Source organism: Physeter macrocephalus, chromosome 9, assembly GCF_002837175.3.
Source record: "Physeter macrocephalus isolate SW-GA chromosome 9, ASM283717v5, whole genome shotgun sequence".
In the NCBI taxonomy this organism is placed as follows: Eukaryota; Metazoa; Chordata; class Mammalia; order Artiodactyla; family Physeteridae; genus Physeter; species Physeter macrocephalus.
This window is the reverse complement of record NC_041222.1, coordinates 2454098-2478816: the sequence shown is the minus strand read 5'-3', so window position 1 is coordinate 2478816 and position 24719 is coordinate 2454098. Positions and strand designations below refer to the sequence as shown.

Genomic DNA, 24719 nt, shown 5'->3' with positions numbered 1-24719 from the left:
TATGTTTATAATTTATGAAACTCCTCGAAGTAAGCATAGGACACCTTCAAACCATCTGTGCCATGAAGTACAGTTCGAACGCAGGTATAATTTTAATATCTACCAGATATCAGGACAAAGCTATCTTGATTATACTTGCTATAGAACCCCTGAATTTACACTGTAGCCCAACTTCCCCTCCTACTCTTCAGACTAACTAAATCTACTGAAAAATACATGCACAATCAATCAAAATCACATGCCCCTCTCTCTTCTCTTCCCAGTACAGTGGGTCCTCCGTATCCAAGATGTGGAGGACCAACGATACTGCACCATTTTATATAAGGGACTTGAGCATCCTCGGATTCTGGTGTCCAAGGAGGATCCTGGAATCAATTCCTGTGGATACCGAGGGACGACTGTAAATAGCTGAGGCAAAACAGTAGAGTAAAAAAGAAATAATGGTTTGGGATAGTATGGAGTTAGAAAACCTGAATTTAATTCCAATTTCTGCCATGGTTATGTGTTCTTGGACAAGTGAGTCACCTCTTAAGCCTTAATTCTCCGTGAAAGAGAGACTAAGTATACCTCTCCTATCTTCACAGGATTGTTGTGAGGCCTCAGAGACAGCACAGTGAAAAAATGTGCTGCAAACAGCACACAGCAGTACAGCCCAATGCATCCTGGCCTTTGACGGTACTACTCCATGGCTTATGCCCAATTTTAGTAGATAAGATTCGCTCACTCCCCAAACTCTCACCTACTTGTCAACCAGAAGCACGTATTTGCAAGATGTCTAGCTGAGGTTATTAATCTATAACCTGGGGCTGAATGCAGGCATTTTTCTGTATATATGTGTCACCAGCATAGACAGTCCATCAGAGCCACAATCTATTTATTTAGGTCTTTGTAAAATTCTCTCAGAAATATTTTAGTTTTTAGTGTACAAATCTTACACTTCTTTTGTTAAATTTATTCCTAAGTATTTTATTCTTTTGATGCAATCGTGAATGGAATTGTTTTCTCACTTTCATTTTTGGACCGTTGCTAGCTATAAAAATACAACTGATTTTTGTATATTGATCTGGTATCCTGTGATCTTGCTAAACTCAATTAGTTCTACTTGTTTTGTGGTTTTTTTGTGGATTATTTAGGATTATATATAGGATTATGTCACCTAATGAATAAAAACAGTTTTAAGACATCCAATTTAGATGCCTTCCTCCCTAACCGCCACATTACTGTACTAGCCAGAACCTCCAGTGAATGGTGAAAAGAAGTAGTAAGAGCACATTCTTACCTACCTTATTCCCAATCTTAGGGGAAAGGTACTTATATTTACCCAATTAAGTATTATGTTAGCTTTAGGCTCTTCATAGATGTCCTTGGTCAAACTGCAGAAGTTGCCTTCTATTCCTAGTTTGTTGGGAGATTTTGATCATGAATGGGTATTGAATTTTGTCAAATGTTTTTCCTGTGTCTACTCAGATGATCATGTGGGGTTTTTTAACCTTTATTTTATTAGACTTATTTTATGGCCCAGAATACTCTTAGAGACTGTTCCATGTGTACTTGAAAAGAATGTATATTCTGCATGGAGTATTCAATAAACGTGAGCTATGGTAAGTTGGTTGATTACTTCTCAATTTGTTATAAGCCTATGGTTGTTGCTGATAGTTTTATTCAGCTTTACAGCTGCTTTTGGGGGACAGGCTGTGTTGACCTTCTCACTCACTCATGCCAGAAATGAATCTCCTCCTCAGGTATGTTTTTACAAATATCATAAGTGATAAAATCCTAATTTTGGTGAAGCCAAACAGCTAGTCTGAAATCCAGTCTATTTTCCTGAAGTTAGACCCAAGTACCATAACAAACTGCTCAAATACAACTCAATCCCAAAATACACTTAGGAGGAAAAACCTCCTGAGGAAGGCAGAAGAATAAAGTCACTCTGGAATATTGGAATGATTTTCAAATCCCAAAGGCAACAATACAAAAACTTGAACATCAAAGATTTATCTTCAGTTTCCACTACCAAAAGCCCTAACTGTTGGAGTCACTAGTACCTTCTATGTGTGTACACAATCTGAACCAGTCCCAGAGCCAATCATGGATAGGGCAAGAGTACCTGGACAGCCTCAGATCTTGTCACCAGGTAGGTACTCAAATAGGTGTTATGCAGTGAGGTACACTGAGGGCTACAAGCGGCCCTGGCCACTGCAATTAAGCCATCAGTACGCTTATAACTCCCAGCCAATAACTGAGTGGTTTGATAGTATCTTTTCTACTTGCCAAACTTCAAGCATTACCTAATGCCTGAATTTTCACTGCAGTTGCCAGATCCCCATCCTTTCCCACCCCAGGGCTAGCAAATAATTCCTAATCAACCATGCCCCTGAATTTGCCCTACCTTTGCACTATCCCTCAAATACTGGACTTAATGGGGAGTTTCTACAATCTCCATGTTACCTGTTTCCTGACTGAAACTATCATATCAGAAAATTTGTCTGCTCTATTAATATTCTCCTTAGAATGCACCTGCAGCTTCTACTGAATAGTCAGTAGCCACAGCCCCAGCTAAATCGATATCTGGACACCAAGCTGGGTTTATCCTCTTTCCTGAGTATTTAAGATTTGAACACAAATGCTTCAGTTAGTCTGTGTTGAGCATGGGTGCTGGAAAGACATGACAAGGCAGGGCAAATCAGGGGCAGCCATCTTCCACCATGGACACAGAAGCAAAGAGTATCAGTCTGAATGAGAAGAGAAATATGAAACAGAAGCACCAGAGAAGCAGAGATAAGCCTCCACAGAGAGATGGGAAAGAAATCCTGGTCTTGCTCCTTCATAAAATCCAACTGAATGCTCCCTCCTTGGGCCCCAAGAGAAACCCTGTATTTTCCACCAATGTCCCCATTTTAAACTAGCTTAAGGAGAGTGTCTTTCTTACAATTTAACTACTTGAGTCAACACCTCTGGTTTTCCTCCCTTGCTACCAGTCTATATTTCCCAGGCACTAGCACTGTTCACACACTTTCGTGTGCTACTTCGCCATAATACAGCTCCCTGTGTTCAACTCATGTTTTTCTGACTATGCCAAGTTTCTTTACAAACCTCTAAGACTAGATCATATTCTCAAAGCTCTGAAGTTTTCTTTGGCTATGATGAACAGGGGAATGAAAGGCAGTGTGGTCTTAACCTTTTAGCCTTAGCTTCTCATCTGGGAACTACCACCTACTACATAGGGTTGTGATGGGGATTATATAAGGTGAGAATAAAGTGCTTAGCACGGCATCTGACATATGGCAAGCCCCACTAAAGGTAGCTCTTTTCTATAATAGCTTGATTAAACTTGTACATACTGAACAATAGGTAAAAATCATATCACTCATATTTAGGATCTAAATGGCACCAAGTATATCAAGAAAACTAATCAAGAGTAATTCCTGCTGGACAGCAATTTTTTTACATGACAGCACTACATCACTAACATGTGAGCAGCCGTACCAACCCCCAACCAACATCTATTTCTTCCAAACTTGTTTCTAGTCCCACTGTACTTTTGAAGCTTTTCAAATTACCCTGTCATCTTTCATCTGCATTTGTAGGATCATTTCCACTAATTTACCAATGTTGCTTTTGAGGTTTGTTTGCTCGGTGATATTTTTATCCAAGGTATTTCAAAAGAGAAAACAAAGGTCAGAGGTTGAAACTAACTGGTCAGACTTAACTTATAAAACATAAGAGAATATATTTTTGGTGAAAGATAATTAAGGGTCAAAATTATCATGACTATTAGGAAAGGGTGACTAAGGTATTTTAATTTTAAGTTTTTGTCTAACAAAACCTCTCACAAAGAGAAACAGAGAGAGAAACAAAGGGACAGAGACTAGATTTCACAATTAAGATTATCTTGATGAAAATGATGTTTAGGGCCTGGCTTTTATTGCATCTTAGTTATGTTGAAAAATTCCTGGACAACTGAGATGCTAAATAATGCACACACCAAAAAAAATCAACAAAAATCCCAGCACAAAATCATTACATGAAGGATTTTACTTCCTTCTTGATTACCCTTCAACATAAGGAAAAACAATTCCTAGAAGAATCATTTGTTGTTAGACTCACGTAACAAATAATTTCGTCAATAGGACTTATCACATGAGTAGTAATTCTATCAACAGTATTAGAGCCATTATCATAAACATCTGTGCATAAATAGTGAAGACACACATTCACACACAATGGTGAGATTTTGCTTTAAGTCACAGAAGACATACATTTTTTTTTCTATTTCACACCTAGCTCCAAAGGCCCACTGCACTGAGCCTTCTTCTAGCTAGCCTGTGGCTGTTTTCTATCTTCTCCTCCTTCCCAATCTTTTAGCCCCTTGATTCTCAAGGTATGAATTTAAAGGTTCCTCATGGTATATTAATCCAATTTTCATCCATCTTATGAGTGACTGATATTCAGTTCATTTCTACTTATGAATAAAGGCTATAAGTAACTTGTTAATGGACTGCCAATAAAATTTGGTGTTTATAAACTAAAAGTAACAAGAGACTCTTTAGCATTCTACTAATAAGCCTGGCTGCCACAAAATGGGTGGCAATGGTGCAAAGAGCCTACTGCAAACACACACATAAAATCAACTGGAAATCTTGCAGTTCTCTGAACTCCATTATCACTGTTGAGGGAATTAGTGGTAGTTTTCAATTACTGTTATTCTTGTTTTTTAATCTTCATTATGCCTCATTCAGCAACATCGTTTTCAAATTAGTTTGATACATGCTGTGTATGATAGTATACCAACAGTATCCTTATTTAAAAATTTTCTAGTACTGTAATTAGACTTTGACATGTATATGCCATGTTTCAAATATGAACCATACCTCAATTGCTAATGCACATTTATCATCCTCCCTCCAAATTTATTTGCACGTAATAGTCCATTGTCAATGAATTTTCAACTGGAAAGCAGGAAATAGGAAGGTTAAGTAAATAATGGGGTCCTGCCTAAGTCAGCTGTGTTCCTAACCTACGAAAGTCACTGAGGTCAAAAAAGTTGGCATCCATTGCCATAATCAAGCAAGCTGCAACAGGCTGCCGGGTCACTCTGCTTCCAGCCTAGTTATCCTCCCAAACCTTTTCTCTTCTTAACTACTTCAGCGAGCGTTAGAAACTCACCCCACCCATCATCTTTTAATTTTCACAGCCTGATAATTCTACTCATGGCTTCTTAGAATCTTACGTCCCCTTAAACAACCTTCTTCCTTCACTACTATCTTAAACAAAGCGTCGTTCAGGAAAATTTCTGTTCTCCCAATTTCCATTTTTATAAGGGAAACCCACACCTTCGACTATACCATTCATAAAAACTCTTCTTCACGCCCAAGGAAAGAAGTCTCAGACCCAAGGGACAGCAGGGAGCTATTAATGCCTCTTTTTGCAGTCTCCCTGGAAGCAGACTGTCAGCTCTTGGCTATAAGAGCACATCCTTCTTGCCCCGACTCCCCAAACTCAGATCTCTTTGCATTAACGGTCAGCTCTATCACATTTCCCCCCGATCCCCCAATATTCAAAAAAAAAAAGCAACTGGATAGCCACTGAGTAAGCCAAGATTTTGAAGTTTGAGAGGCAATGGAAGGAAGGCAGCAGAATGGATTCCCATATAATATTAGAGTTTCCAAGCATGCTCTTAGAATGAGCTAAAGGCTTACTCCGTCTCTCATATCTTGAGGGCTAGCAGTATTACTTTTCAGAAAATCTTGGTTTTCTGTTCCGTTTAATTATGAGTTTTACAAGCATTCTTTTCCATTTTTCGGTCTGATTCCCTGCTCTTGGCTCTTCAGTTAGGGCCTGTTGCCACCTAGTGGACTAAGTGGGAATAAATGCCAATACATCATCACAGCTTCTCACCACTGTGCTCTCAGAAGAGACCACTAGATGGAGACTTCAAATTTGAAGCAGGAGAGTGCCTAAACCTATCTAGAAAACCAATTAGTTGGTATAAGACTACACAAAAAACTAATAAAAACTCACACAAATAAAAGCGAACGTGTCCAAAATGACACTGAGGTTAAGGATATAGGCTTTGACTCTTTTGAACATAATCACAAAAATCTACAATAAATATTACTAAGTTGAATTACCAAGACTCCACGTTCCCAATGCAGAGGGCCCAGTTTCTATCCCTGGGCAGGGAACTAGATCCCACATGCATGCTGCAACTAAGAGTTCACATGCCACAACTAAGGAGCCCACCTGCCACAACCAAGACCCAGTGCAACAAAATAAATAAATAAATATTTTTAAAAATCCGCAGTTTTTGAAACATACTTAACTTAAAACAAAACAAAACAAACAAACAAAAGAATGTGGCATAAACAGACATAGAGACAAAAGAAACAGAACAGCAAGCCCTGAAATAAGCCCTCACCTATATGGTCAATGACTGTCAACAAGGTTGCCAAGACTATTCAATGAGGAAAGGACCATCTTTTCAACAAACAGTGAGGGCAAAAGTGAATATCCACATGCAAAAGGATGAATGTGAATGTCATCTTATACCATATTATACAAAAAATAACTCAAAATGATCAAAGATCTAAATGTAAGACATAAAACTTTTAGAGGAAAACAAAGGGGAAAAAAGCTTCCTGGCATTGGATTTGGCAATGATTTCTTGGCTATGACACCAAAGGCGCAGACAACAAAAGAAAAAATAAGTAAACTGTACTACATCAAAATTTAAAACATCTGTATACGAAAGGACACAACAGTGAAAAGGCAATCATAAATTGGGAGAAAATATTTGCAAATCATATCTGATAAAGGGTAATATCCATAATATATAAAGAAATCTTAGAACTAAAAAAACAAAACAACAACAAAAAAACCTGATTAAAAGATGGACAAAAGACTTAAATAGGTACTTCTCCAAAGATGATATACAAATGGCCAATAAGCATATGAAAATATGTTCAACAGCATTAATCATTAGGGAAATACAAATCAAAACCACAGTGAGATACTATTGGGTGTGTGTGATACTATCAAAAACACAGAAAATAGGAGGATGCAGAAAAATCAGAACCCTTGTACACTGCTGCATGGGATTGTAAAATGATACAGCCACTGTGGAAAACAGTATGGTGGTTCCCCAAAGAATTAAAAATAGAATTACCATATGATCCAGCAATTCCAGTTCTGGCTATATACCCAAAAGAACTGAAAATAGGGACTTGAAGAGCTATTTGTACACTCAATATTCATAGCAGCATTAGTCACAACATTCACAATAGCTAAAAGCTATAAGCAACCCAAGTATCCATCACCAGATGTATGGATAGACAAAATGTGGTATATAACAAACAATGGAATATTAGTCCGTCTCAAAAAGGAAGGAAATTCTGACATGCTACAACATGGATCAACCTTGAAAACAGTATGCTAAGTGAAAGAAGTCAGCCACAAAGGGACATATACAGCATGACTCCACTTATATGAGATACCTAGATTAGCCAAATTCATAGAGACAGAAAGTAGAATGGTGGGTGCCAGAGTCTGGAGGATGGGGAAATACTGTTAATGGTTACAGGTTCATTTTGGCAAGATAGAGTTCTGTGGATGGATGGTGGTGATGGTTTCATAACAATACTAGTGTGGTACTTAACGGCACTAAACTGTACACTTAAAAAATAGTTAAGATAATAAATGTTTTGGTCTGTACATTTCACAATTTTTAAAAAATAAATAATAAGAAAAAAACTATAGCTAACATCATACTTGATAGTGAAATATTGAACTCTTTCCCTCTAAGATCAAAAACAAGAATGTCATCCTCAACATTTTTATCTACTATTGGACTGAAAATCTTAGCCAATGCCATAAGGTAAGAAAACTAAAAGTCATAAACATTAAAAAGGAAGAAGTAAAATTGTCTTTATTCATAGCTGTACACATAAAAAGTCCCAAAGAATTTATTTTTAAAAGTTACTAGAACTAGTAAACAAATTTAACAATGTCGTATGATACAATCTCAATATACAAATATCAACGGCATTTCTCTATACTAGCAACAAACAATTGGAAAATAAAATTTTTAAATAATACCATTTACTACAGCATTAAAAAAAAATACTACTTAGGGATAAATTTAAAGAAAGATGCACAAGATCTCAACACTAATCTTTTAAAAACATCACTGAGGGGGCTTCCCTGGTGGCGCAGTGGTTGAGAGTCCGCCTGCCGATGCAGGGGACACAGGTTCGTGCCCCAGTCCGGGAAGATCCCACATGCCGCCGAGCGGCTGGGCCCATGAGCCATGGCCGCTGAGCCTGCGCGTCTGGAGCCTGTTCTCCGCAACGGGAGAGGCCACAACAGTGAGAGGCCCGCGTACCGAAAAAAAAAAAAAAAAAAAAATCACTGAGAAAAAATAAAGAAGTTCTAAATAAGTGGGAAAATATACTGCATTCATAGATTAGAAGACTCAATTCTAAAACGACAACTCTACCCAAATTGATAAGATCAATGAAATCCAATCAAATCCCAGCAGGCTTTTCACTAAAAAAAAAAAAAAAAAAAAAAAAAAAAAAAAAAAAAAATTTTTTTTGATGAGCTGATTCTAAAATATAAAACAAAATTAAAACAAAACCAAACAAAACCCTAGAATAGCCAAAACAGCTATAACAACTTTGAGAAGGAAGAATGGAGTTGGAGGACTAACACCATCCGATTTCAAGATTTACTATACAACTACAGTATTCAAAATATTGTGGTATTAGTAAACACATAAATAGATTATGGAAGAAAACAGAGTCTACAAGTAGATCATACATATAAAGATCAAATTATCTTTCAGCAAGTGCATCAAAAATTCAATGAGGAAAGTCTTGTCAACAAATAGTGCTGAAACAAATAAATATTCATATAAAAAGACTGATTCCTATCTTATACCATACAAAAAATATTAACTTGCATAAAGCTAAACCATAAAGTTTCTAGTAGAAAACACAGAATAATACCTTTGAAACCTCAGGTTAGGCCAAGATTTCTTAGGGAGGATACAGAAAGAATTAATCATAAAAGAAAAAATTAATAAATAGAACTTCAGAAAAATGTAAAACTTCTGCTCATCAAAAATCATGTTGGTCTTCCCTGGTGGCAAAGTGGTTAAGAATCCGCCTGCCAGTGCAGGGGACACGGGTTCGAGCCCTGGTCCGGGAAGATTCCACATGCCACGGAGCAATGAAGCCCGTGCGCCACAACTACTGAGCCTGCGCTCTAGAGCCCGTGAGCCACAACTACTGAAGCCCGCATGCCACAACTACTGAAGCCCACAAGACTAGAGCATTGCTCCGCAACAGGAGAATCCACCGCAATGAGAAGCCCGCGCACCGCAGTGAAGAGTAGCCCCCGCTCGCCACAACTAGAGAAAGCCCATGCACAGCAACGAAGACCCAACGCAGCCAAAAATAAATAAATAAAATAAATTCATTAAAAAATATATATATCATGTCAATAAAGTAGAAGAGAAAGCCACAGATTGGGAGAAAATATTTATAACATATATATATGATGAAGGACTTGTACCATAGTAAAAAAATACCCACAACTCAATAATAGGACAAAGAACACAATTTTTTTTAATTATCAAAAGACTTTGAATAGACACTTCTAAAAGACAAAATATGAATGGCCAATAAGGGTATGAAAAGATAATCAATATAAATAGTCATCAGGGAAATGCAAATTAAAACCACATCGGTCCCATTACCTGCTCACTAGAATAACTAAAATTTAAAAGTTGACAACACCAAACACTTACAGGGATGTGGAACTATTAGAAATCATACTACTGGAATTGTAAAACGTACAATTTGGAAAACTGGCAATTTCATAAAAAGTTTAACATATATCTACCATGTGACCCAACAATTCCTAGATACGTTTGGAGAAATTAAAATATAGCCACAAAAACCTTGTACAAGAATTTTCATAGCTGCTTTATCATAATAGTACAAAACTAGAAACAGCCCAGGTATCAACAGATGAATAGATCAACTATGATATAGTCAACTGGATACTACTCAGTAATAAAAAGAAATGAATTACTAACACCTGCAACAACATGGATGAGTCTCAATCATTATGCTGAAAAACACTAGACACAATAAAGCACATGTTGTATGATTCCATCTATAAGACATGTCAGCACAGACAAACTAATCTATCATGACAGAAATCCGAAGTTATTGCTTCTTGGGGCAGAATAGTGGGACCAACTGAGAAAAAGCATAAGGGAATTTTCTGAAGGGATGGCAATGTTCTGTATCTTGATGAAACATGAATTACAAGGGTACATGCATTTGTGAAAACTGCTTGAACGTTACACTTAATATCTGTGTGTTTCACTGTACCTAAATCATACCACTATTTTAAAAAGATTAAAAGTACACTGGCTTTGGAATCACACAGGCTTCAGCTCTGTCACTTAACAGCTCTGCGACCTTAGCCAAGTGTTAAACTGTCAGTATCCTTATCTGTAAAATGGGGAGAACAAGAGTTGAGAACAACTTCCTAGAGTTGAAAGAATAAAGGAGACAATGTTTTAAAATCATTAGCATACAGTAAATGCTCACTAAATATTAGCCCAAAAAGTTAGAAATCCTTCATCATATATTTCAGCAACGAAGAAACATGCAGTAACAGCTAGAGCAGCTAAATACTTGGCAATTCACAAATACTATCTAACTTATTTTTAAAAACAACCCCTAATAGGGATTATTATTGTTTTATGGATGAAGAAACTGACCTTCACAGGTTGCCTATGGTCACTTAGCAAGGACTGGCAAAAGCCAAGATGCAAACTCTCATGTTCTTTCCACTGCACCACACCGTGTCCATTAGGGTCACTTTCAGCAACATGACCTGCAACTGCCAGGACAGCACAATTCATATGAGAAGCTTACTTAAGGCTCCCTACATTCTTGATAGCAGGGTAAAAAGGAGGCCAATTCTGATAGCTTGATTAGTGAATGGAGGCAGGGCTGCAAGCAGAACCCTGAAAATGCTGCTCTAAGCTTTTACCCTGTTTTTTGGCTTCAAGATGGTTCCTGATACTTGAGGATACAGGTTCCCATTCCTTACAGCAATTTCAAGATAAGAGAATTCTGAATGTAAAATCTATCATCTAAATGGGAAGCTGTAGCCTGGGTGACTCAATTTGACAGAATAGCTTGGAAGCTTGGCAGTTGAAATGAGAGTCACAGATTTAAAAAATATATATATATTTCATTTCTTAATACAACAGCCTTGTTAAAAAAAATTAAGGGATAAAACCTCATTGTCCAGTAGTTAGGACTCTGCACTTCCACTGCCGGGGGCCCAGGTTCAGTCCCTGGTCAGGGAACTAATATCCCACAAGCTGCAGTGTGGCCAATAAATTAATTAATTTATAAAAATTAAAACAGAAATAGTGAAACTTACTCTGTGATATCACCTGCCCAAAGATATCACTGTTAACTAACTGTTCAGTGTATCTTCTTCCAGACTAAAATTTACCTTCTCCTTAATGATTCTATAGTATTCCATTACAAGGATAACTACAATCCATTTTAGTCCCCTATTAAACTTTTGAGCTGTTCCTTTTTTGCTATTATAAATGCTGAAAAGAGTACCTGTGAATATACATTTTGCACACCTTTCATTTCTTATAGGATAAATACCCAGATGTACTAACTGCTAAATCTGCAAATTTAAATTTTAAACTGTTAAATCTGCAAGAATAAACCCGAACATTTTTAGTGTTGACAGATATTGTTAGATTATACTCACAGACTTCCCGTTTTCCCACACCTTCATCTGCACCGTTAATTATCATTTTCTAATGTAGGAACTGGACCAACAAAAAAAAGATATGTAACTTCAGATACAGAAGCTAAGAGTCTTAACTGACCTGTATGCCCAGAAAAGGTTTATGAAGACTCATTTGGGACTGAATTGCTATACTCTCCTCAACATACTTAGAGAACCCCAAGGTTTTGAGAGAAAACACCAATTTGTCAAACTATGGATAACTCTGAAGAGGATGGCTTTAATAATCCAGGGTTTCCCTCCACTACCTAATACATTTGCCTAACACAGCATATTTTCTCCTTGGTGAGACATCAGAAAAGGAAGAGAAGAATCCCACACATCCCCCTTTGTTATCATATACTGAATTTAAACAACCACTTTCAGCTTTTTTTAAAAAATGAAATAAAGCACAGGTTTATAGGAATCCTTCTCTGCTCTCAAAATATTACTGCAATACTGCTCCCACAGAAATAATTTCAGCAACCTATCTAATTTCAGAGTTTCTTCTCATTCCTTCTTAGTCATCCATTACATATCTCCAGACCCAGATGTTCAAGCATTCCCTGAACCCACCATAGATAATGGCAGAGATCCATGACTATCCAAGGATCCAACAAGAGCCTCTGAATGCAACTATCTTTTCATCAATTGTAAACAAGTCCTAAACTCTTGGCTCCATAGGGAGTCTCTATCAAGTCAGTATAAACTCTGAAATAGGGGCAAAGGTCAAGGGGATGAAGCTCAGCCTAAACTCTGGATCTCATCCCACCCTCACCCTGTTCAAAAGAATTCTTATCAGAAAGGAACTCCCCAGCAAAAGGCCACATTCAGGAGACGTGATCTTGCAGTGATCTAGCAAATTCAGCTGAAGCTTTGGAAGCAAGGCTCTTGGAACTGTTATGAATGTGAAATACCAATATCACAAACAGAATGTTGTGAAGGAAAGGTGACATAAAGGGGAAAACCAAGGGAACTTATCTTATGAACTTATCTTCATTTGTTTCAGGAAAGAACCTGTTTGATAATACACAGTGGAATAATCCTGAACCTCAGAAGAAATCTCTTTGGGAACCTATTCCACAGTGAATTACTCTACTTTACATCCAAGATAATTCTAACATATGCAAAAGAGCCCAAATGACACTTAGAAAATAGTCTTTATTCTGTACATAAAAGGTCCCGTTATATATGTTATAAATCCTTACACTGCCTTAAACTCTTCCATTAGCATCTGAGACTTGTCACAGTCAAGAGAGCTAGAAACAGGATAGAAGATTCATTAAAACAGCAGCTCTGAAGTCCCAGATGTTTCTCCACTGTGTACTTTGGGGTGAGTCATTTAACCTCTCCAGGCCTTAGCACTCTCATCTGTTAGGACAGGAATAGTATCTTTTCAAACAGGTTTTATGAGTGCTTAATGAAAAATGCACATGAAGCATTTAATGTGTAATAAATATTAGCCACTATTATTATTACTACTATTATGTAGTAAAAGTCACATATCATCAAATTTTGTGTCTGTCGTTCCTGACTAAACCAGAGTCCCTTGAGGGCAGGAACTGAGTCTTAGGCTTGGCACACACATCAAAGGGAAAAAGAGAAATGGGGAGGGAAGGAAACAGTGGACTAGGTATTACAAAGTGAAACTTAAATTTAGATATTTTATATGCTATAACCAACCCTTCTCACTCCCCCTGAATATGTTCAAAGTACCTAGCACATAAGGAATACCCAATAAATGTTAATTTTCTTTGATCTCTAACACCCAACCTTAAGTTCATTACCTGCAGACCACACCTGGGTTTATATAAACTGTTTTCTGAGATCAAAAATTGTGACATATAGTTTGACAACTAGGAATAGACCCATAGGACATGGTACAGAATATTGGAATTTTGGAATGAACCTATGGGTAACTCTAGCTGAGATGTACATTTCTCTTTTATAGCTTGAAGGATCCACAAAAAGTCTCCTTGGGATCCCAAAACACTTGACAGATGAATGCAAAGCCAGAGCAAACTAGTAATGTTAGGCTGTCTTATTCTGAAGCTGTTTTTTAAATTGCCTGTTCATCCCACATCACTCATGGATCTCTGCCTGGTGGGCATCTATCAGTATGGCAACAGAGGGCAAAGATTAATTTAACTTTCAAGTCTCTTCTAAAATGCTCATTTATCCAGGTCTTTGTTCAGCAGGGGAAAATATATACATATGTGTGTGTATGTACGTGTGTGTGTGTGTGTGTGTGTGTGTGTGTGTGTGTGTGTGTATAAAAGACTGAGTCAGCAAGAATCCCAAGTATGCAGTCTTTTAAAAATGGTAGGGGCTTCCCTGGTGGCGCAGTAGTTGAGAATCTGCCTGCCAATGCAGGGGACATGGGTTCAAGCCCTGGTCCAGGAAGATCCCACATGCCGAAAAGCAACTAAGCCCGTGTGCCACAACTACGGAGTCTGCACTCTAGAGCCCATGAGACACAACTACTGAAGCCCGCGAGCCGTAACTACTGAAGCCTGTGCACCTAGAGCCCATGCTCTGCAACAAAAGAAGCCACTGCAATGAGAAGCCCGTGCACTGTAACGAAGAGTAGCCCCTACTCGCTGCAATTAGAGAAAGCCCACATGCAGCAACAAAGACCCAACGCAGCCAAAAAAATAATTAATTATTTTAAAAAAGTATCATAGGGTTTATAAATAAATAAATTAAATAAAATGGTAATGGCACGTCTTGAATTACACAAATTTCTTCCTCAGCATGCTCTCTATAAGACCTTGCTACTGATCAAAGAGAAAGTGCATAATCTGAGTATTTATTTTAAATAAGCAGAGGGTTAACTCCTTTAGTTTCCTAAGAGGTTAAATAAATGAGTTGGCAGATGGTCATTTTGGTTACCTGCTGCTGGTTGGGCGAAGGGGCCCAAAACACCCTAACAGTCAACCAGATGGTAAGAACAGTCTTGGCCAGCAATACGTGAGCTCCACTCCTTTGAGGGAACTATTTACTTGAAGCAGTAACTTACACCTGCTAACATCTGGAATGATTTATCTTTGTGTCATTAGGCAACACAGGATAGTTTAATTGAATAAAGTAGTTACAACAGCTGTTAGGTACAGAAAGACTGAGAATTTCTTTCAACATTATGCTACATAGCCTAGAATAGCATACACTTAATAGTGTTTACCATTTGCCAAGCATTGTTCCAAATGCATGTATTACTTCCTTTAATCTCCACAATAGCCTTGTGAAGTAGAAGTACTTTTTTATTGTCCCCATTTAACAGATGAGAATACTAAGGCACAGAGAGGTTAAATAACTTAGCCAAGATTACAGAGCTAGTAAATACTGAAGCCAAGTTGAACTCAAGCAATCTTGAGCCAGTGTCCATGCTCTTAATTCAGAAGAGTTTTGGCTTATATAAAAAGCTAAAGGGCTCACTTGAAATGCAGACAAAAAATTTATATAAAACTATGTTCACTGTGGCACTATTTATAATGTAGAAAAAACTGCAAACAACCTAAATGCCCAACAATAGGTAAATGGTTAAATAAACCATGGTAAACTTATTCACTTACGATGAAATATTATCTTGCCATTAAAAATATTTATGAAAACTGTTTTCATGACTTGGGACAGTGTTCCCAATGTAATGTTGAGTGGGGGAGCAGTAAACAGGATACAAAATTGTATATATGATTTCTAACCACGTAAAAAATAAGCTCAGACTCAAACTGGAAGGACATATTCTTAAATAAGAAACAATGGTTATTTCCTGGTGGTGGGATTAGGGATGTTTATAGTTTTCTTTTAGTGTTTTCCACAATGAACACACATTATCCTACCATCAGTTCAAACAAAGTCAATTTTTTTCTTTTAATCAAGCTGCATGAAAATCCTCAAGCAGTTGGTATAAACAGCTAAAAAGCTTTTAATCTGTCTAAACTTCAAGTAGTTACTTTCCTGGGCATAATACCCTTTGAACACCAAACAACATAGTCAGCACATACCAAAAAGAATGCTCATCTTCAAATTTGGAAACTGAATTAAAATACGAGTATTTTCAATTTTGGTCAGTGTTTATTCTCTATTTGTAGGATTATTTTACAAGAAGAGAAATGGATTTAACTATTTAGAGGCCAAGAACCCAGGAATGGTTTTGCTGAAATAGAATAAGGGACAAAAGTCTGACTAGGGAGGAAGAACAGCTGTTGCTAATCCAACTATTTACCCTTTGACCCTCTATCTGGCCAATAACTGAACAGTATCAATTGTTTTCCTGTATTATATGCTGTTTACAAGCCCTGAGAGGCATGAAAGGAATTAATAATTTAGCCTAGATAGCCGACAGCCTTCATTGGGGAGCCCCTTGTCTGTGGGACAGAAATCAGAGCAAGTAACTGTCCTGAAGTCATAGGTCCCTTTACTGTTCCTGTTTTATAGCCTAATTGGTCCCCAAACATAAATCAATTATTTCTGTTTTAAGCAACAATGACTTCTATTCTCTAACTTCCCTTATATCAAGTCAGTCCTTGTTCTCTTGAGTTTTACAACTATACGGTAAGCACGATGGCTGAGGAAAAAACTCGGGGAGCAGGGCAGACTAGGGTTATTTGGAAACAGAAGCACAGAAAGGTTATGCTGTTTTGAACTTCTCTTGACCTTTGACTGCCCTTGTCCCTTATGCTAAAAGGCAGGGTACAGAGATGTTTCTTGTAGAAATGAACTTAGCCTGAACCTGTGCTGTAACAGTGGACTCCAGGAGGCCCAGGAATCATAGGAAGGCAGCCAGCGTGTGAGGAGCTGCCCATATTCTAAGCATGCTACCCATATGGTCTATCACAAAAAATGCAGGGGAAAAAAAAAGGCTATACAAGTATTACAGAGTCAGTCTTTCCTCATCCAGTTCCAACATGTTGTCCCACACTTGCAGTCTACAACCACTGCCAAGCAAAATGGGAAATCAGCAACAACGCTATTTCCTGGTCCAAAATAAGCAAGTATGAGCAGCAGGCCTTCCTTATCAGGAATTTGGGGGGTAAGGGAGACATTGGAGCCTCTAAATTCCAAGATGCATCACAAAGAAAACCCTATTATTCTCCATCTAAGGTGCAGAAGTTGTGAAATATTAACATAGATGTTATTCCTTCCCAATCAGAAGCCATGGAATTTGTAGTATCAACAACCATAACCAACTTTTACACAACACATGTGTACAGCCCATTTCAGTCTTGAGGTGTGCTATGACTTGGTAGGACTGAGCATGCTCAATTGAACCCCAAGATTGACTCAGAACAGATGATAAAACTTTTGTTTCTTCCCATCCATTATTATAATGTCAGATCTTTATGTATTTCTTCAAAGAGAAAGACCAAAAATACTAACTTCACAAAAATAACATGGGGACTACTGAAAATATTGGCCACATAAGCTAAGTATGATTTTTTAAAAAATGATTTTTTTAGGTAACTCCCATTCTATACTGATATATAAAATTATGATTCAGTATCTGTTCATTCTCATCGAATGGAGAGGTCTATAAAGCACAAAATCTAGCTAGAGAGTCTATGCAGAAATGTTAAATGAGTTAGAATTACTTGGCCCAGAAAGAACAATAATCCAATAATAATCTTCATAAGGATATCAAGTGCCTTTCCTAGAAGATGGGCATGAGTATTTTCAATTGCTACTAAGTGCAGAAAAAGAGAATAAATTTGGATACTATGTGCTAAATAAATTAGAGGTTTAAAGAAGTGTATTTTGAAATAATTCCAGACAAGGAAATATTTTCCAATAGACTATCAATAAATTAGGGCAGGACATAGATTTATTTATTTGTGTATCCCTGGAGCCTAGAACTGGGCCTGTTGCAGAGAACATTCAATGTTAAACTGAGTTCTCAATTATCTGGCTTGTTTTATGTGCAGCTCTATCTGAAAGATCACAGGGCATGTCAATATCCTTCCTAGTGTTCAAAAATGCTTCTAAGAGAGGACCATGACTCGAGAATTTACCTTTTCCTCCTCCTAAATGACGGCTAATCATAAGAGAAAGACAGTGAAAATAGAGTGTTCACTCACAGGTAATGGGATGTCAGGTAGGAAGGTGGGGTAAACTGAGCCTATATTACCCACAAAGCTGATTCTGAACTTTATGACTTGTAGAAAGACAAATCTATTTCTCTGGTGTTTGATAAGCATTATGAGACTTATTTTGTCTTGCAAGTAATAAGTTAGTTGAACAAACATGAATGTTTATACTATTAAGGTGTGTGAGGAAAATATGAGAAGGTCCACAGCTGATATTAGTCAGGATGGTGAGAAGGTGAACTTTATCGCTTACCTCAACAGCAGAATGGTGACCAATAACCAGCCCCATGACCCTAACAAGTACAAGAACTAGAAAAAAATAACTCTAAATCATCTCATGGAGTCTCAATCTAAAGTATCATTCGAACTTTTGGTATTATAGCAAAATAAGGTATGTATACACTGAATATTCTCCATATCCCAGAATGGTGTATGCCACATTATGAGAGCACTATAAACACAGATGATTATCTATGATCAAGACTTATATAGTCCTGAAAAGCATCATTTAATTAGACTTTGAAATGGTCATTCTCATACCTTAAACTTAAGAATGTAGATGAAGATGCTTTAGAAATTAAACTGTGGTATGAAGGTTATCAACTATAAATATGTAAACCTTTACATAATCCTTCTTTGAAAGAAATTATATCAAAATTATGTCAACATTTTAAAAAGTGGTTGTGGGTATATGGTTGTATGTGCGCATAAATGAAAGCACAATTTTTGTTGGTGGTGGTTTCATGGGATGATGGAGAACAAGAAACTAGTATTAAACAGAAATTTTCAGCAAAGAATTTTCTATTAAATGGCTAGACTCTGGCCACCAAATAACATTAGGAGAAGAAAAAGAAAACATAACCAGAAAAGATAGAATGCCCTCCCCATAATCATAAATTAAAGTGAAATAAAATCTGTCAAAAGGTCTATAAATGACATCTTAAGTTATACATTTCAAAGTACACACACATACACTTTTCTTACACATGAACACTGGGGAACATTCAGAACTTACTAGTGCTTGGGTCAAGCTCTGCCAATTCGTCCTGACAAAAACCTAAAGAGAAAACAACAGGAAAAAAAGATTACAATTCATTAATTACTCCAAGGTGCCTCCAAATATGAAAAGCCAAGTATCATATAGCGGGAAAAAAAATCCGGACTCAGATGTCAAATCTGGATTTGAATCCTAGCTCTATAACATTTAGCTACTGTACATCCTTCTTTGAGCCTCCATTTCATCATCTTTATATAAAAAAATGGAGACAGTAACAGCACTTATCATGGAGTAGAAATGAGGATTAAGTGGGACACTGATATAAAATGCTTATTTAGCACAGTCCCTGGCACAGAGGAGCTCAATAAACAACAGCACAAGTAATTATGAGTAAGCATGCCAAAGTTAGCTGTAAAAAGTTCATAATAAAATTACAATGTACTTAATACTCATCATGTTCTACTATGTTATCAATGAATTATTTTGCAAAAGAAAGCAAAATACACAAAATATGAACTCATAAAATATCAAACAGGATAATTTTACTTAAAATTTTCACAGGTGCTTAAGAATTTTACCTATACACACAAATGGGAGCAATTCTTCCATTAATAAATATGCTATGCAAGTTGGAATAAATACCTCTCAAAGCACATTTCAGGCCCAAAAAATCTGAGCTACATCTTTCTGATTGGTGTGTAACTATCACACTGAAGAGAAAAATCAAGCACAGTGAGTGGCAAACACCCAGTAGATGTTCTATACATAGGTGATGAAAGTTCTATTTTCCTGGAATGACTGCTTACTCTCCCCAGTTTGCCTTCTACTCATCCTCAGAAAAGCTTTTTCTTGCCTCCCTTATCCTTGTCTCATACACAAGGTCAAAGGCCCGTTATAATTATCTATAATGCTTTGTGCACTCATCAGCAAGGAATTATTGGCTCAATAATGAGCCAATCTGATGCCTCTATTAGACTGTTCCACTAACAGTGTTCCACCACCCCAGGGGAAGGGATCTGGCCTGTCTTGTTCACAGCTGTATCCCCATTATGTCTCACAAGCCTAGTACAAAGCAGATGTTCAATAAATATCAACTGTAGTATCTCAATGGTAAATTCAAAAACAATGGAGCAAAACTAGGACTAGAGGGATATAAGAACATTTTCTGTCGTCAGAGCCACGCAACCAGAAGCCAAAAGAGCAACTGAGCGTCACGTGGAGAAGAAGGATTCAAACAGCCAAGTAGACTGTTTAAACACCACTTTTAAAGTCCTTGCAATCCTGGGCATTCACCAAACAAGCCACAGTCCTTCTTGGTAAAGAACTATTCATCATCCTTCAAGACCCAGCTCAAATATGACAACTATGAAACGTAGAAAACAGAAGAGGCCTCTCCTGCATTCAAAACTTAAATAACTGCCTCCTCCACTAGACAGTGAGCTCTTCAAGGGTAGGGACAGTGCCATATCCATCTGCAGAGCTGCTTCTATGCCCGAAACAGTTGCCGATACATTACGTAAGGTGCTCAAATGCAGGATGAACTAAACAGAAAACACAACCCTGCCTCTAGATCACAGTCTAGGGGAAGGAAGTCACAGGATCAGAAAATCTAAGTCTAGCCTGAAAAGTGTGTGGAATGTCTGAATGAGGAAATCTGATCTGGAAAACCAGAGTTTGGAAGCTGCTAAAGTGGATGAGATGCCTAAAAAGACTCACCTCAGAGCAACTTTAAACTGTCTCTACCTAAACACATGGGGATCAGAAAAGCTGTGGAGAGATGCCAGGCAATGAGGAAATCACTCATTACACATGGGTCCAATACTGAACATCCTGCTAGAAATGAAACTGAGAATAAGCACTCACTTAACATAAATAGACTCAAAAATAGGACAAAAAACATGGGAAGGCAGAATAGTATAATGGGCAAGTTATAGTTCAAGCCACTTTTAGTTTAGTCATATGACTTTAGGCAAGTCACTCCCTATTCTGGACCTCAGATTCTGGACATTAAATGAAAGAGCTGTACTAGAAGTCTCAAGAAAAAACAAAGCCTAACACATTTTCTGAAAACAACGTTCGGAACTCAAAGTAACTAGATCAAACACAAATAAAGAGAGGGTGACTAAAAAAAAAGAAATACTACGAAAAATAGTTAAAGTGGACATCTATTGCTTTTATCTGCCTAGCAACCACTCCCCCCTTCTGGTTAATGGCATTCTGATTTTACTTTGGAGACTTATCCCTTTTACACTTTCAGTTGATATGACCCAAGCAGGATTGACCCTAACCCTGCTATAAACTGGGATTAACAACAGCACTTACCTTATAGGTCTGTTAAAAGGATTAAATGAGATAGTACTTGACAAAGTCAAAGCTCAACATATGTGAGCTTCTACTAACTAACTAACCCCAAGGGTCCATCCAATCTAGTTCTGTATCTGTGGTACCAAAGAGGAGATTATAGGAGGGTTAACTATTGACTCATTCATGACACCATCCTCAAAGACCTGGAATGGAACCCCCTAACATCACTAATGTAGTTTAATTACTTGCTGTGATTCTTGAACCTTTTTTTATATTTTGAGCCAATAAATTGCTTGATGCAATAATTCCAGATGTAGTACGCTACCCCCCGAGGAAGAAGAACTCTTTATATTTGCCTTAAAACAAATTCCTCCAGTGGTCACAAAGATCCCTGATTATGGAATTCAGTAACTATGTCTACAGTCCCTCCATCCAGCGCTGAGACCACTGGCTAATAATGTTGTCTCTGGCTTTACAGATCATCACTAATGCAGGAGACCTGAGGAGATATGGAGAACAATGTTAATCCTACCTCCTGACAAGTCAATGGAATGGCTAGATCGGGCTACCGTTCTCAAACAGTCTCACCCAGATTCTCAGCAACCAGATCTAGCTAGCAAAATGATTCCTAGCTAGAAGAATCCAAACCACTGCTAGAAGTAAACCCAATGTGTGTTCAATTCAATTCAACACAGAGGTAAAGGATATCAGAATTGTTCGGTAAAAAGCAGACTCCTGAGGCACATAAATACACAAATATCACCCCAAAACTTTCTGCCTCACAAAATACAACACATTAAACAGATGAGGAAATGTTCTGAGAAATCCAGAGTCTGGCTAGTGACTTAAATTGCTTTAAAAAGGGAGAGACACGAGACACAGATTGGTTCCTAAAATGATAGATATACCATTAAATCAGCATGCTCATAAGCAATTTGAAATTTAGTACAAAGCTTATATATATTCTGTTACCACGGTTTAACTTAGAAGACAGATACATAGTGAAAAGGACATGGGTCTGAGTTAGAGTTGGATTCAAATCCCATTATCTGCCACTATTTTTGTTTAATTAACTACCCTATAGCTACTTCCTGAAATGGGGATAAAAATAACCATGTTCAACTGTTGTGAGATTTGGTGAATATATATAAATAACCTACTTTATGGTAAGAGATCAATAAATGGCTCTCAGTCTAGGAATTTTCTTTAATACAAAGGAAGATCCAGTTGACAAGCTTTTCTCCAATAGGAAAGAATTTGGCAAAAACAAAAAGATCAGTGACTCCTTAATCTGTGATTGGCTACAGTAATAGATTTTGAAAATATTGATTTTTTTCTTTATTTACTATTTTTGGCTATAAAGTTATACATTTACCACAACAGGATCTTAAATAAACTTTGAGTATCCAATTTTTTTCCAAATGTGAACAAATAAAAGCTTATGGGTAATGCCACTTAACAAATTCAAGTCTAAAACACTAGCTAATTGTAATCTATAATGTGTTTTTTGCAAAAGCAAGTTAAATATTACTCTAGGAATGTTTTAATTTCATTCAATTTGACTGTAGGAAGGCAGCATGGTGCAGTAGAGACTTGGATCCTGGTCAGGATTCTGCCAATCTACTCTGAAGCCCACAAGGCAAAATTAAGGTGAGGCCCTTAAAAGGCAAAATTCTATAATTTTAATCAAACATCTCATCTTTCCCCAAAACAGAAATCACATATTAACATTAGTTTAAATGTTTTAATTAAATATGAGATATAACATTATTTTACCTAGTCAACTTCAAGTTTCATGTACTTTAAAATGTGAGATATGAAGTGAAGCAGAGCTTCCAGAAGGAAGTCAGGGATCTAGGATTCTGAAACTATTCTGCCTTATTAGGTTCCCTACTCTGTGATCCCAATTCCCTCTGCTTCCCACACCAAATCACCACCAGGGCTACTGACCGTGAATTCAGGTTTTGGAGAATCTTGTTTTCCATACTCCCTAAGAAAAAAGCTAAAAATCTTTACCCAGGATTTGTACTGATACACAAGAGTCATTCACTGGTAGTTTCTGGACCAACAGCTCTGGTCATCTGTGCCAGTTTCCCATCTGCTTTGTGCCCCCGATCATGATTAGGTTCCCAATGAAACTCTGTGTCCTTCTTTCAGTCAGATCTGGTCTCAGCCCTAACTATCTCCAGCCTCAAGGTTGAGGCACATCCCAGGATCCCAGCAAAGGTTGCTCAGTAAATGTTGAGGAACTACTTCTTTCTCCAAAAAGCAATGGTACTAAACCACATGCTACCACAATGAAGTTCTTGCCAAAATATCAAGTTCTAAGAGAAATTAACAGTTTCAGTATTCTCTGCCTTCGAAGTCTAGACCAACAATGTCCAATTGAAATTCCTACAATGATGGAAATGTTCTCTCTTCATTATCCAAAATGATAGCCACTAGCCACATGTGGCTATTAAGCACTTGAAATGTGACTAGTGTGACTGAGCAACTGAATTTTTAACTTAATTTAATTTTGATTAATTAAAGTAGCCACATAAGGCCAGTGGCTATTATAATGGAAAACATAAGACTGGAAAAAAAGTCTTCCCTCTCCTAAATGTATTATGCCACCTTTTGGACTCTGTTGCAGCTTTAAAGTAAATGAAATACGGAAATGCTTACGCTAGTGTTATTTACTAATCAATTCATAAGTTTATCAGTTGTTATCAGAAAGTAATTCCATCAGCCTAGCAAATGTTATAGTCACTTACTCCCTCAAATATTAAGTACCTGCCCACACTGTAGCAGCTCCTAGGCCTGGAAGATACAGGTATCAGTAAGAATGACCCTACTGTCAGAGAACGAAGAGTCCAGAGGGGTACAGAATAAAAATTAACTATAGAGCACAACAATATGAATGTACTTAATACCACTGAACTGTACACTTAAAATGGTTAAAATGGTAAATTTTATGTTATATATATTTTACTACAATAAGAAAAGATTAAAGCCAAATGAAATAAAGATAGCGAAGGAACTTCCCTCGTGGTCCAGTGGTTAGGACTCCATGCTTCCACTGCAGGGGGCACACGTTCAATACCTGGATGGGGAACTAAGATCCCACATGCCGCGTGGTGCAGCCAAAAAAAAAAAAAAGATAGTGAAATAGATAATAACATTTTAAAAATTAATGGTAGGGAGTGAATGATGGACAGATTGGGACAGATGGCCAAGGTGAAACTGGGAAGCACTGCAGAGTAGTAAGAGCATATATTTTGCTATCAGAATAGGTTTGAGTCCTGGCACCATCACTTACTACTGTGTTAACTTAGGAAGTGACTTCACCTATCTGAGCCAATTTCCTCATCTGTAGATTGTTGTGAGGATTCAATGAAATTATATACTTAGGGCAGTGGAAAGCTCTTAAGAGCCGCTATCAATATTAGTGAGAACAGAGCAGCAACCATGGGGCCAGGGGCATGTGCAAGGGATAAGCATTCACCAGACAAACAGGG

General features: G+C 37.4%; 1 protein-coding gene and 1 long non-coding RNA gene across 4 annotated transcripts in view; one reads left to right on the top strand and one right to left on the bottom strand.

Annotated features, from left to right (window-relative positions):
- LOC102995832 (uncharacterized) overlaps nucleotides 1–1833 on the top strand; it is a 42109-nt gene extending 40276 nt beyond the window's left edge. Inside the window, exon 3 of the long non-coding RNA XR_008618163.1 lies at nucleotides 264–1833. This is a non-coding gene — a long non-coding RNA (uncharacterized lncRNA). The remainder of the gene's footprint in view (nucleotides 1–263) is intronic.
- Nucleotides 1–24719, bottom strand: part of NR6A1 (nuclear receptor subfamily 6 group A member 1) — a 212163-nt gene that overhangs the window by 162430 nt on the left and 25014 nt on the right. For 2 of the 3 annotated variants that reach the window (XM_007113868.3, XM_024126298.3), the window contains exon 2: nucleotides 18934–18975. In XM_007113868.3, coding sequence (XP_007113930.2) covers nucleotides 18934–18975 — 42 coding nt within the window. Of the gene's footprint in view, nucleotides 1–11817; nucleotides 11879–18933; nucleotides 18976–24719 lie in introns of all 3 variants that reach the window. The other variant, XM_055086974.1, reaches the window with a different exon arrangement.